The sequence below is a fragment of the Notolepis coatsorum genome, assembly GCF_963971535.1.
Source record: "Notolepis coatsorum genome assembly, chromosome: 18".
NCBI classification, from domain to species: Eukaryota; Metazoa; Chordata; class Actinopteri; order Aulopiformes; family Paralepididae; genus Notolepis; species Notolepis coatsorum.
Window position 1 is genome coordinate 23667419 of NC_140182.1, and position 14891 is coordinate 23682309.

The window sequence follows — 14891 nt, forward strand, 5'->3', positions numbered from 1 at the left end:
GATTGATTTAAAAAACCTCTTACTCACCTTCAAAGCCCTCCACAATCTAGCCCTCACCTACATCACTGACCTCCTCCAAGATTACACCCCCTCCCGCACCCTCCGCTCATCCTCTACTCTGGACTCGTATCCATCCCCAGCTCACGCCTCAGTACCATGGGTGCCCAAGCGTTCAGCTGCTCGGCTCCCAGACTCTGGAATTCCCTGCCCCCACACATCCGACAGTCAGACTCACTCTCATCATTCAGATCACAATTGAAAACCCATCTGTTCAAACTCGCATATTCACTATAACCTCCATCACTGCCCAATACCCCCTGCTGTTTGTTTGTCTGTTATTTTAACTTCACTGTTTTTTTATACTTCTTGTTGTTTATCTTATTATTTTCTTAACCTTGTCTTTTAACTACCTTGCTTACTGGGCATACTCACTATAACTGCACCCTGTGTGCCACTGTTTTATATTTCATACGTTTACATTGTTTGTCTTGTTTTTAACTTCACTGACACTTTTGCCAAGATCATTGTTTTACTCTTGACTGTTCTGTTTTTATGCCCTGTAAGGTGACCTTGGGTGTTTTGAAAGGCGCCTCCAAATAAAATGTATTATTATTATTATTATTATGATTACATCGCTACATCGTTCCTCCTGGACACTCAAGCTGTCGCCTCCCCTTGTTGTCCAGGACCTGAAGTTCCCACCGCGGGGCATGGAGAACCAGACCAACCCCGCCTCCTGGTCCTGGTTCCAGCTGATGAGTGACGCCATGGAGGGCCGGCTGACCGGAAAGGCCCCCAGAGTGACCCCTCTGTGGATGAACGAAGAGGACAACAATCTGTTCGGCTCCTCGCCGCCCAGGGCCGCAGAGCGGGACGGCGGCGCGATGGCAGAGAGGAGCAGCATGTCCGAGCTGGACGAGAGCCTGGGAGCTGGGGACAGCGGGGAGGGGGACGGAGCCGTCACCTACATCGACGCCAGCGGAGAGGAGTGCTCCACGCCCACCGACCTGTCCTATAAGAGTAAGAGACGGTTTGTCCTTCAAGAGTAAGAGACGGTTTGTCCTTCAAGAGTAAGAGACGGTTTGTCCTTCAAGAGTAAGAGACTGTTTGTCCTTCAAGAGTAAGAGACGGTTTGTCCTTCAAGAGTAAGAGACGGTTTGTCCTTCTAGAGTAAGAGACGGTTTGTCCTTCTAGAGTAAGAGGCGGTTTGTCCTTCTAGAGTAAGAGACGGTTTGGGCGTCTGGGTAGCGCAGCGGACTAAGTGCTCGCCTACCACCGCAGAGACTCTGGGATCTAATCCAGCTGTCAGCGGTACCTCCGGCTTGGTCAGTCATCCCTACTAACACAATTGGCAGTGTTAGCGGGTGGGAAGCCGGTGGGGTATGTATCCTGGTCGTTGTAAACAGCGACTCCTACTGGTCTGTCAGCAGGGAAGGGATCTGGGGGAGATAGTGTCATCCTCCCACGTGTTACACTCCCCCGGTGAGAGTCCTCGCTGTCAGGTGAAAAGAAGCATTGTGATTTCTGGAACCCCTTATCAATGATGATATTGATCAGTAGGGGTGGGAATCACCAGTTTCATCACGATACGATATCGATTCTTTGGACAACGATACGATATTTTCCGATATCACAAAGTCTGTCACGATACGATACGATTCGATTCAGGTGCCTGCGATCGATATGAGACTATATTATATGCCCATTTAACACAATCCGTAACATTTAAATCAACAAAAAAAAGGCAATGGAAATATCATTTGACATTTTTATTTTTGAGCTCTTCCAGACATTTAAATGAAAAACAATCGATTTTTTTAATACAAATAGACCTCCTGTTCACTGTTTTTGGTTCGTTTTTCTTTTCTTCTTCTCGATATTAATATCCTATTCACTGTCAGAGCTGTATTTTGGCTGGAAAAGGCATATTGGGAGTCCGAAGGTGCAGTACCGGCCAGATCCTGGTAGTGGGGCTATCTCGAGAATGCAGTAACCCCCCTCCTTCCCAGTCCCCCTAGTTCTCTCTATATGGCTCTGATCAGCTTAGCTTAGTTAGCTTACGCTAACGCAACGTTAATTTCGGTATTTAACGCGACGTGGGCATAAAGGAATGGCGAGGATGCAAAGCATGTTAGATGCATTTGACCCGTTGTGGGGAAAAAAACTACAGGCACTTATTTCGGGTCGCAAAATAGGCGGACTCTGAAGCAATGCTGTCTAACGTTAACACGCTGCTACTGAGCTACTGTTGTGGCGGCCGGGCGGATATGCATTGCTCACCAGGGGATTTTCAAAATAAGAGTATCGCAATATGAATCGATCTTTTTACATTGCATCGATCCTATTTGATAATTGATAATAGATCGATATATCGATCTGGATCGATGTATCGTCCCACCCCTATTGATCAGTAGTCCTTTCTCAATACCATGCTGTTGCTCATACTAACTCCAGATAGTCAGCCACAAACTAGTCTGACTCACAGTATATAGACTGTGGGTACCAGCTGCCATTGGCCGACTATTTCAGTCTGAATTATCCTCTTCTTCCTCTATCCGAGACTAACCTCGTTCCCAGCTTTATCTCGAGAGATAAAGCCTGGTAAAGCACTACGGCCGAAAGTGGGAATCAGGTAGGAAGTCCCGCCCCTGAAATCACGACACGGTGCTCATGAAAATGTATTCCCCCCAGAAACAACCTCGTTATCGCCTCCCTCGACAGGCTGACAGACCTGCTTGTAGTTTGTTTCGCTGGGGACTATAAACAGATCAGGGGGTGCCCGGAAACCGGAAAGCCTGTAGCCGGTATTTCTGTATTTCCGATTCACATTTTAGGAGGCATAGCTTTACCAGCCTAATCCGAGACACTGTTTCAGTCAGACTCCTCCTCTTCCTCGATCTGAGACTCCTCCTCTTCCTCTATCTGAGACACTGTTTCAGTCAGACTCCTCCCCTTCCTCTATCTGAGACACTGTTTCAGTCAGACTCCTCTTCCTCTATCTGAGACACTGTTTCAGTCAGACTCCTCCCCTTCCTCGATCTGAGACTCCTCCTCTTCCTCTATCTGAGACACTGTTTCAGTCAGACTCCTCCCCTTCCTCTACCTGAGACATTAGGCGTGTTCGAGATGGGATAGGCGGACGCAGATCTGCGCAGGTTTTACTACGGCCTCGCCAAGCGCGTTGCATGACGGTTAGAATGTTGTCCGACTTGCTCTGAAAATCTGATGAGACGAGGCGTGGAAATATTGCGGGAGCGAGCCACGCACAGCCTTCAGAGCGAGGCGCCACAGTACCTCTCACCCGGCTGCTCCACGCAAATCCATGATGGGGAACGACTTGCTGTCGTTGCGCAAAGCGCCTATTGGCTCAGAAAAGTTGTCACCTGGTTGTCACCACCAGCCACGCCCACAAGAGGAAGTTATGAGACGTTTGATTGATTGAAGACTTTATTACAGTACGGGTCCCGTCTATCAGATATATTTATTATTATTATTATTGGATACAGGAGTTTGGGTACCAAGAGCTTCTTCAAATAAAGTTTTCATTCATCATATCATCATGATAAACTTCAAGTTGCGTGTTGTGTGTGCGCGCACTGCGGTGGCCAGGAGCGTGCAACAAGATGGTATACATTATGGTATATGATTTATGAATAGTATATTCCACTATCAGTATATGGTGTGCTGTACATTTGAATCTAATCTAATTTTGCACACGGCCATCGCATTATAATGAGCTGGACAGTATGTGTAATGTGTGTGGTGGTGACGTGAAAGCGTATCTGCCATGCGAGACTAGACGAGAGGCTCTTGTGAAATCTGAAGTGTTCGACGTTCTGACTCCTCCCCCGGCTGCACTCGGCTACTCTCGTCTACTTTCGAGGCGAACCGAAATCCATCTCGAACACGCCTATTGTTTCAGTCAGACCCCTCCTCTTCCTCTATCTGAGACACTGTTTCAGTCAGATTCCTCCCCTTCCTCTATCTGAGACAGTAGGCTTGTTCGAGATGGATTTCGGTTTGCCTCGACTAGTAGACGAGAGTAGCCGAGTGAAGCCGGGGGAGGAGTTAAAAGGGCGGACACTGCCGATTTCACGAGAGCCTCTCGCCTAGTCTCGCATGGCAGATACGCTTTCACGTCACCACACACACATTACACACCTGTCCAGCTCATTATAATGCGATGGCCGTTTGCTAAATTAGATCAGATTCAAATGTACAGCACACACCATATACTGCTATAGTGGAATATACTATTCATATACAATAATGTATACCATCTTGTTGCGCGCTCCTGGCCGCACGCACACACAACACACTGCTGAATAATTCTGTTTTGCATCAATATATATATATGTATACTGTGTATATTGAGGCAAAACAGAATTATATATACAGTATTGAGGCAAAACAGACGACGCATGTGTGTATGTGTGTGTCTGACAGCTTGAAGTTTATCATGATGATATGATGATAACGCATAACATAATAAAGTTTTCAATCAATCAATCAATCAATCAAACGTCTCATAACTCCCTGGCTGTCACGTGGCTGGTGACTGACAACTTTTCTGAGCCAATAGGCGCTTTGCCCGACCATAGCAAGTCGCTTCCCAGCCGGGAGCAGCCGAGTGAGAGGTACTGTGGCGCCTCGCTCTGAAGGCTGCTTGTGGCTCGCTCCCGCGGGAGTTCCACGCCTCGCCTCGTCAGATTTTCAGAGCAAGTCGGACAACATTCTAACCGTCATGCAACGCGCTTGGCGAGGCAGTAGTGAAACCTGCGCAGATCTGCGTCCGCCTATCCCATCTCGAACAAGCCTACTGTTTCAGTCAGACTCCTCCCCTTCCTCGATCTGACACTCCTCCCCTTCCTCAGACTCCTCCCCTTCCTCTATCTGAGACCCCTCCCCTTCCTCTATCTGATACACTGTTTCAGTCAGACTCCTCCCCATCCTCTATCTGAGACTCCTCCCCTTCCTCTATCTGAGACACTGTTTCAAAAGGACCCCATCGCTGCATCCTGCGCTTAGCGCCGCCCAGAATGATTGTGATTGTGATGGGTTAAAGAAATACAAACAAGCCTGATCGTTTTTCCCCCGATAGCAGAATGATAATAGGTTCAGCCAGACCTCTCTCTCCAGCACTGGCACGGCGCTAACATAGTGTGGAGAGAGGTCTGGCAATGTGAGACTAGCCATAAATCAATGCAAAGTCAATGGGGTCAAGCTCCTGTCTGTACTGACTGAGGCTCCCTTGAATCTACTCCACAGTGCAACACAGTCACTTTCAGTGAGCAAAGCTGCCAAAGTGAACCTCATGGGAATATTATCACACATTTATATTCTCTAATTAGACACTTGTAGGAGTCTAGTTTTGACACATTTGCCATAATTCTACACATTTAATGTTGTTCTACCACAGAAATAGTGTTTTTAATGAATGTTAAATTTGTATGGGAAATTGTCTATGGGGGTTCATTTGTCAACACTTTTCTTCATACCAAGTGCAAGTACTTACATTTGGGTACTTCTTGATGTAGAGTACTGATATGAGTTAACATTACAGCTCTAACAAAGACATTTTTCATCAGATGTTGTTTTCATCAGATGTTGTCTTACTATAACTAATGTAATATACAACATGATGCTGTCGCTTATATTTTAAGTTAAAATTATATAAATATTTTTTTGTATCCACTTTTTCTCTTTTTCTCCCATCCCAATTCCACTGTGCCAATTCTCCCCTCCCCTGTCTTGAACGTTGCTCGCATATGCCCCCCACTGGCCGGTTGTAGGGCGGATAGAAGCCTTGCATCACGTGTCCCCTCCGGTACACAAGGAGGCAGCCTGTCGCATCTTTTCACCTGCCAGCGCGGACTCTCATTGGCGAGGTGTAACGTGTGGGAGGCTCACACTACCCCCGCCTTTTCCTGTCTCTGCTGTGCAGGTGTCCCCAACCGACCTGTAGGAGTCGCTGTCCACAACGGACTCTCATTGGCGAGGTGTAACGTGTGGGAGGCTCACACTACCCCCGCCTTTTCCTGTCTGCTGTGCAGGCGTCCCCAACCGACCTGTAGGAGTCGCTGTCCACAACGTCCAGATTACCACCCATCGACTTCCACCCGCTAACTCTGCCAATTGAGTTAGTATGACGGCTGGCCCAAGCCGGTGGCAACGCCGACAGCCGGAGCCGAACTCGGTGTCTCTTGCATTGGTGACGAGCGCAATGTCCGCTGCGCCACCCAGCCGCCAAAATTGTATAAATATTAAAATGTTATATGTAACTAACATCCAATTTAGTGTTTTCCTGATCAAACGGCACTGAGTAGTAGTATCATGAACACAGTATTGGACCTGATACGATTAGACACCATCGCACAGAAGGAATATTCTCATTCTACTTGGTATATTGTCCTGAATACTGATGGAGACATAACGGCAGGTTGTTGCTGTTTGGTCACTAATGGGATGATGTGTCCACAGTGACGGACCAGGACACCAGGAAGCTGATCAAACTACGAGCTGCCAACGGTTCCCTCTTCACCGGCAAGAGGAACGCTGCCAAGGCTGCTTGGAAGTACGTTTACATGTTCAACTCAAGAGCCCCAAGAATGAGCACTTAATTTTTTTTTTTTTTTAAATACAAAAAATACAAATGTTTCTCTCTAAGAATTGAGATCACGATTCTCTAACACGATTCTTATTTTTTACAATAAAATTATTTATTGTACTCTTTCTTAAACAGACAACATAACATATATCAAAGTGCTTGACTTAAACCTTAAACATAACGTATATAAAAGTGCTTGACTTAAACTTAAAAAAGTCTTAAAGTTAAGTAAAAAATAAATATATATATATTATAATAAAAAAAAAAGATTCTAAAAAAAGCCAATGACCTACACCTGGGTACCACCATTGGTCACCTACCTCCCATGATGGCTAAGCGCTAGTATTGTCTGTGAGCCATGTTTCGACCCTCCTTTTAAAAAGAGGTTGGCTAGCTATGCTCTTTATCTGTGGTGGCAGCCTATTCCAATTTGCCGCTGCGCTGAACTTATTGGCGCACTTGCCCAGGTTTGTTTTATACCTGGGCAGGCACAGGTCTGTTAGGCTGACCCTAGTGTGGTGACTGTGACCTTCTCCACTCACTCTTCTCGCAAAAAATCTGGTTCTCCCTATCACCTTGCTCATAATGCTGAGAGCCATACGCTCTTCCCCCTAGGCTGCTGTCTAGGAGGCAGCCGAGGTAGAGGTTGGGATCCAAACACTATATATTCTGTTTTGCTGTGTGAAGAGATAGTTTGTTGTCAATGAGCCAGTCGCTGATCCTATTGAACTCATCTCTAAGAATTCCCTGCAGCTTAGACTCGTCCTTGTGTGAGGCTAAGATGGCAGAATCATCTGCATATAAAAAAAGATTTTCATGACATGTCGTTAATGTAAATAAAAAATAATAGCGGACCCAAAACACTCCCCTGTGGAACTCCACAGGTTGTTAATTAATACAGTAAATAATTAAGATTTTATTTAGTTGTTAAATATGTTTTTTTATTGGGCGGCTGGGTGGCGTAGCGGAGTTTGCGCTTGTCACCAATGCAAGAGACTCCGGTATCGAATCCCAGTCTCGGCATTGCCTTCGACTTGGGCCGGCCGTCGTACTGGCTCATTTGGCAGAGTCAGCGGGTGGAAAGTCGATGGGTGGGGATTGGACGTTGTGGACAGCGACTCCTACAGGTCGGTTGGGTGACGCCTGCACAGCAGAGACAGGAAGTATCGGGGGCAGCGTGAGCCTCCCAAGCGTTACTCCTCGCCACTGAGAGTCTGCGCTGTCTGGTGAAAAGATGCGACAGGCTGCCTCCTCGTGTACCGGAGGGGACACGTGATGCAAGGCTTCTATCCTCACTACAACCGACCAGTGGGGGGCATAGTCTTGCAACGTTCAGGGGAGGGGAGAATTGGCAACACGAAATTGGGATGGGAGAAAAAATTGAAAATGAGGAAAAAAGTGGATACATTTTTTTTTTTTTTATCAATAATTGTATGTTCTTCTGTGAATTGTACGTATTTATTTTATTTTGTTAAAAGCAAATTTCACAGAAGAACATACAATTATTGATACAGTAAAAATATAAAAACAAATCCAGTTTAACCCAACGAGTCATTGTCATCCTACTGTATATACAAACATGAACCAAAAGCACATTATCCAGGAGTCCTCGTGCAAAAGCTGGAGAAGGCATTGTGTTGTCCAGGCCTGGGAAAGTGATCAGATATTGTGTTTTTAAATGCAGCTCGTCTCCTTGTAGTTCTAGTTCTCTGTGACAGGACAATGATGTTGTTTGGGTTATTATTCTGTTTCCTTATTGCCTGGATATTCAAATGGGATATTAACCAATGCAATGTTATCATTTAACATAAACACAGATACATATCCACACGTATATAATATCTGCAGGGCTATTCTCAAGGAGCTGGGGCTGCTGGGAAAAGTGTCAACTTACCAGATATCCAAGAAGTGGGACAACCTAAAGAGAAGATATAAGGTAAGGCTAGGGCTGGGCGATATGGCCAAAAACGTTATCGCGATAAAATTATAAAATTATTTTCATATCACTCGATATTGATAATTATCGTCGATATAATTTCTGTCAAGTTTAATTAACTTCTTATGCCCGGCGCCACTAAACACCAGTGCATAGATTATTATATTCCACCAGGGGGCAACCTACCGCCACTGGATCATATGCATTATAAGAATGGAACTAACAGTTAGCCAGAGCAAGCGGTGTATCCCGCGACAATGTACTAACTATCACCCTAAAATACTCCGTTCCGCCCCAATACATTGCAACGACGTCCACCGCATACCCCACACTACTCTAACCGTTACCATCTAAATTCACGCCACACACACACTCCGCACGTAAACTATAAAATAGCGGCGTGCAAGCTAATGATCCTAGCCAGCCTTGTTTCCAATGTACTAACTATCACCCTAAAATACTCCGTTCCGCCCCAATACATTGCAACGACGTCCACCGCGGCGCAGCATACCCCACACTACTCTAACCGTTACCCTCAGAATTCACGCCATACACCCACTCCGCACGTAAACTATAAAATAGCGGCGTGCAAGCTAATGATCCTAGCCAGCCTTGTTTACTACCCAGAGGTGCACCGCGGGTCTCCTTCGCTGTCGCCATCTCCTTCACTGATTGGTTGTTAGTGCATGTGCGCTGATATCCAAGCTTGGAAAATCGATATATCGAAACTTTGCGACCACGTTTCATGTTTATTTCGAGGAAATAATTTATCGCGATAGTTATCGTTTTATCGCCCAGCCCTAGGTAAGGCTGTGTGGTTGTATGTCTTTTAGATTCTAGATGCAGCTCATAATGTGAGTCTTCATGTCAAGCAGACTGTTTCAAGTCTCCTATCTCTCCTCCTCTCCTCTACCCTTCCTCCTCCTCTCCTATCTCTACCTCTCCTCGTCTCTTCCTCTACCTCTACCCTTCCTCCTCTCCTATTTCTCCCTCTCCTCTACCCTTCCTCCTCTCTTCGACCCCTCTCCTATCTCTCCTCTACCCCTCCTATCTCCTCCTCTCCTCCTCCCCAGGACCTGAAGTACCCACCTGTGGGGATGGAGAGCATGGCGGACAACGCCGCCTCCTGGTCCTGGTACCACCTGATGAACGAGGCCATGGAGGGTCGCCTGGCGAGCAGCGCCCCCGTCCTCACCCCCATCACCCAGGAGGACGAGCTCCACCCGGACCCCCCGCCGGGCCCCCGCCAGGGCAGGGAGCGCCAGGCCGCGCAGGCCGCCACCACCCCCTCCTCGGACTACGGGAATGCAGACGCCTACGTTGTGTCGGACGGCGCCGTGGACGAGTGCCAGCGGGCGACGGTGGAGTGTGACCGCGCGCTGCAGGAGGAGCGCCTACTGGGGAGAGGGGGGGCACTGCAGGAAGATCGCTTACTGGGGAGAGGGGGGGCGCTGCAGGAAGAGCGCTTACTGGGGAGAGGGGGGGCGCTGCAGGAAGAGCGCTTACTGGGGAGAGGGGGGGCACTGCAGGAAGATCGCTTACTGGGGAGAGGGGGGGCACTGCAGGAAGATCGCTTACTGGGGAGAGGGGGGGCGCTGCAGGAAGAGCGCTTACTGGGGAGAGGGGGGGCGCTGCAGGAAGAGCGCTTACTGGGGAGAGGGGGGGCGCTGCAGGAAGAGCGCTTACTGGGGAGAGGGGGGGCGCTGCAGGAAGAGCGCTTACTGGGGAGAGGGGGGGCGCTGCAGGAAGATCGCTTACTGGGGAGAGGGGGAGCATTGCAGGAGGAGCGCCTACTGGGGAGAGGGGGGGCGCTTCAGGAGGACCGTCTACTGGGGAGAGGGGGGACGCTGCAGGAAGAGCGCCTACTGGGGAGAGGGGGGGCACTGCAGGAAGACCGTCTACTGGGGAGAGGGGGAGCATTGCAGGAAGACCGTCTACTGGGGAGAGGGGGGGCATTGCAGGAAGACCGCCTACTGGGGAGAGGGGGGGCGCTGCAGGAAGACCGTCTACTGGGGAGAGGGGGGGCACTTCAGGAAGACCGCCTACTGGGGAGAGGGGCGCTGCAGGAAGACCGTCTACTGGGGAGAGGGGGGGCACTGCAGGAAGACCGCCTACTGGGGAGAGGGGCTCTGCAGGAAGACCGTCTACTGGGGAGAGGGGGGGCACTGCAGGAAGACCGCCTACTGGGGAGAGGGGGGGCGTCGTCATCAACGACGACGCAAAGGGGACTGGAGAGGGAGTGGGAGATGGTGGGGATGGAGAGGGCGGCCGTGGAGAGGGACAGGGCGGCCGTGCAGGCGGAGAGGGTGTGGCTGGAGCGGGAGCGGGCGGCCCTGGAGCGGGACCGGGCCATGATAGAGCAGGAGCGGGCGGCGCTGGGGCGGGAGCGGGAGGTGCTGGAGGGCGAGCGCATGATGATGAACACGGTGACCGTGGTGCACGCGGGACACATGAACGGCATGGGGATGTAGTGAAACTCCCGGCGGACTGAATGAACTATGAACTACTCTACCCTCCGCTTATTGACCACGTCGGTCTAGGATCAGTTCTTCTACACACAGCTCAACAGATCACCAATGAAGTGTCGTTTTCTTTTTTAAACACAAGACTTGTATAGCATGTTTTTCACTTTATTTGGTCATAGTCCCCAAGAACCCCCCCCCCCCCTTTGTGCTTTAAATCTACGAGAAGGGAGTTTATCAAGAGAGTGTTTGTGGTCTATATGTATTCATCCGTTTGCCTCACAGAGATGTTGGTCTTAAAAGCCGCCTGTTTTCACCGTCGTTCTTAAATTGGACAAAGCAGGCAAAGAATGGACGCCTTAGGAAACGCTGCCATGTCCGTGACTCTCAGTGACCGTCGTCCTGCTCCGTTGGCTGTGTTTACATGTTCATATTCACAGGTTATTCAAGTTACTTGAGGATTTGCAGATGAGTTGGTAAATATCCTGTTCTGAATTATTGCTGGGATGTGACTATAAGCCTGTCCTGACTGGGTAAAGAGTAGGCTGGTAAAGCTATGCCTCCTAAAGTGTGAAAACGGAAGTACAGGAAGTACCGGCTACAGGCTTTCCGGTTTCGACAAAACAATTATTTCCTCGTTTAAGCCACTGCAACGGCTTTGCCTGAAGAATTTACTACATGACCGGGACGTTCTAGCTTGTTTGCCGACAGGATTCGGGAAAAGTTTGGTCCGTTCGGAGGCAGCTTCCAGGGGAAGTACATACACCGGAAATTCTACCCGATTCACACTTTCGGCCGTAGTGCTTTACCAGTCTTTATCTCACGGAGGAGATAAAACTGGGAACGAGGTTAGGTAAAGAGACAATATTCCATTGACTCTGGTATGTATATTGATAATAAGGAAGGATATGGAAATGCCTTAAACCCATAAAGACATTAAAAGAGCATAGTGGTCTTTTTGACATGTGCGTTCCAAGTCATTCTTTACTTGATACCAATTATTTTTTCATAATCCTTCACGGTTACTGAAATATTTTCCGCTGATTCACCACTGAACCACTGGTTCATCCATCTGAAAATCAACTGAAGGAAGTCACCACATCGGACTAAAATGCCATGTTATCATACAAATTTTGCCATTATGATAATACTATAATATAATATAATAGTATCTGAGGAAGATACTCTTCTTTCTTTTTAGACACCGTATTAAGACTCGACCTTTCAGGAAAATAAATTCACCTCCGATGTTAGCCTGGTGTTTTAGTCCGATGTTAGCCTGTTGTTTTAGTCCGATGTTAGCCTGTTGTTTTAGTCAGATGTTAGCCTGGTGCTTTAGTCCGATGTTAGCCTGGTGTTTTAGTCCGATGTTAGCCTGGTGTTTTAGTCAGATGTTAGCCTGGTGCTTTAGTCAGATGTTAGCCTGGTGTTTTAGTCAGATGTTAGCCTGGTGCTTTAGTCCGATGTTAGCCTGGTGTTTTAGTCAGATGTTAGCCTGGTGCTTTAGTCAGATGTTAGCCTGGTGTTTTAGTCCGATGTTAGCCTGGTGTTTTAGTCCGATGTTAGCCTGGTGGTTTAGTCCGATGTTAGCCTGGTGTTTTAGTCAGATGTTAGCCTGGTGCTTTAGTCCGATGTTAGCCTGGTGTTTTAGTCAGATGTTAGCCTGGTGCTTTAGTCCGATGTGGTGACTTTCATGGGTTGATGTGTTTAAGACACATTTTCAGATACAATGGAAGCTTATGGCAACGGTTCAGCAGAAAAAAAACATTTCAGTAATAAAAGATTCAAAAAGAAGACGCCTTGATTTTTGTAGTTACGACTGGTTTGGTCTTTAAACAGGAACCCACATGTCAAAAAGTTTTACCTCGAAGCTGCGATCGTTACCAAAAGCATGTTTTAGGTTCGGTAAACCACGACACTGATCGATACAAAAGCATGTTTTAGGTTCGGTCAAATAGACCTGAAATAGACCATACCTTAGTCAGAAGGTACTCTAATGAATAATCCCAGTCGTCCCATCGCAATCGCAATTACTCGTGTATATTGGGCATGGCTATCATACGGGAAACAATAGGTTTGAGGCGATCAAATCTCCGACCGATTGCTGTGTCCTGATTCCCTCTGAGGGGGAGGAGTTCATGCAGCCAGATTCACAGACGGAAAGACCCAGAGACCCAGTTCAAAAGGTAGGCGATACTGCCACCTGGCGTGATTCGATTGTCATTGCAATTTTAACATAGGCAGCGGTACCAGGGAGACACAGGGAGGTCCGCGCGAGTGTTTAGAATGGGGATCAAAGGAAAAATATCAAAGGATCTAAAACCGATTATTGTTATTGGCGCTCAACAGTTGGCGACGAAACACGAGTTATCGTTTTTGGCGGCCAATGAGTTAATGTATCGCATAATTTCAACATGGAATTAAGGAATATCAAAATATAAGCACACGTTGAACTTGATCATGATTATTTATTTGAAATTTTTATTACAAACTAGGTTATTGTGAGGGAAATGTTAACATTATCAATACACATTTATAAAACGAGACATATTTAGCCAAAATATGTTACCAGAACATAAAAAATGAATAAAAACATGCCAATGTCACCTACCTGACCCGTAGTTTGAGAACCACTGCTTTATAGGAACCTACATGTCTAAAAGACTGGTCTGGTTCTTAAACAGGAACCCACATGTCAAGAGGACTGGTCTGGTTCGGAACCCACATGTCAAGAGGACTGGTCTGGTCCTTTACAGGGTTATTAAGGATCCATTATCCATGTTACATGTAAACACACTCAATGCAATTCATAGCACACATGTATTGAGTTCCCAAATGTGTATAATGTATTCATTTGTTTCCGGACTACTTGAGACAATGGAATGAAGGCAAAGTGTTTCCCCAGATATCAAGCAGCCGTTTATCTGCACATCGTCCTCAATTGCATATTCTAGTTTGAGGAATACTTCTAGGATGTGACCAAAGCTCTCGACACATCCGTTTCGCAATGTGGCAGAATATATTTTTCAAGGAAATACACCGCAGGACAGGAAGTTTGTGTATTTAGCCTCAATAAAAATAACTGTACTCGGAACTCTGCTGGTTGTTCATGTCTCATATCACAGCTCCAATTAGAACCAGAACCAGTGAGATAATTCAGCCCTAAATAGGAAGTCTTGTGCCCCCTTGTGGGAGTCATGTGAAAGTACAGCAGTTTTTTCAAGAGGGCCGAGTGGCAAAGACGCCTTCATCAGTGTTGCTCCACCTTCATCTCTTTACTATGGAGCCAGCGACCCAGATGTGATGCGCCTGGCAAAATAAATGCTGTTTAAAAGGATAGTTCAGTCTTACTTACCAGTTGATCAGTAGAGTCCTCTCTCAGCACAAACCATGCTGTTCCTCACACCAGCTCTGGATAGTTAGCCACAACCCATGATGTTCCTCACTGTTCCTCATACCAGCTCTGGATAGTTAGCCACAATCCATGCTGTTCCTCACACCAGCTCCAGATAGTTGGTGACAAACCATGCTGTTCCTCATACCAGCTCTGGCTAGTTGGCCACAAATCAATGCAAAGTCAATGGGGTCGAGTTCCTGTCTGTAAAAGCTCTCACTGAACTCTATGCCAAATCAATGCAAAGTCAATGGGGTCGAGTTCCTGTCTGTAAAAGCTCTCACTGAACTCTACTCCAAATGAATGCAAAGTCAATGGGGTCGAGTTCCTGTCTGTAAAAGCTCTCACTGAACTCTACTCCAAATGAATGCAAAGTCAATGGGGTCGAGTTCCTGTCTGTAAAAGCTCTCACTCAACTCTACTCCAAATGGCACACAGAGTAGATGTCCGTGAGCCTCAGATGCTAGCAAGCTTATTTAATTGAATTACATT

The 14891-nt window shown here is 47.3% G+C and overlaps 1 protein-coding gene across 1 annotated transcript in view; it reads left to right on the plus strand.

The window, feature by feature from the left end:
- LOC311245273 (uncharacterized protein) overlaps positions 1 to 11014 on the plus strand; it is a gene marked incomplete at its 3' end in the record, with an annotated part of 47964 nt that extends 36950 nt beyond the window's left edge. The window contains exons 11-14 of the mRNA XM_084335109.1: positions 687 to 1020; positions 6481 to 6574; positions 8456 to 8543; positions 9617 to 11014. Of these exons, the coding sequence (XP_084191235.1) occupies positions 687 to 1020; positions 6481 to 6574; positions 8456 to 8543; positions 9617 to 11014 (1914 nt within the window). The remainder of the gene's footprint in view (positions 1 to 686; positions 1021 to 6480; positions 6575 to 8455; positions 8544 to 9616) is intronic.
- Between the last annotated feature and the right edge of the window lie 3877 nt (positions 11015 to 14891).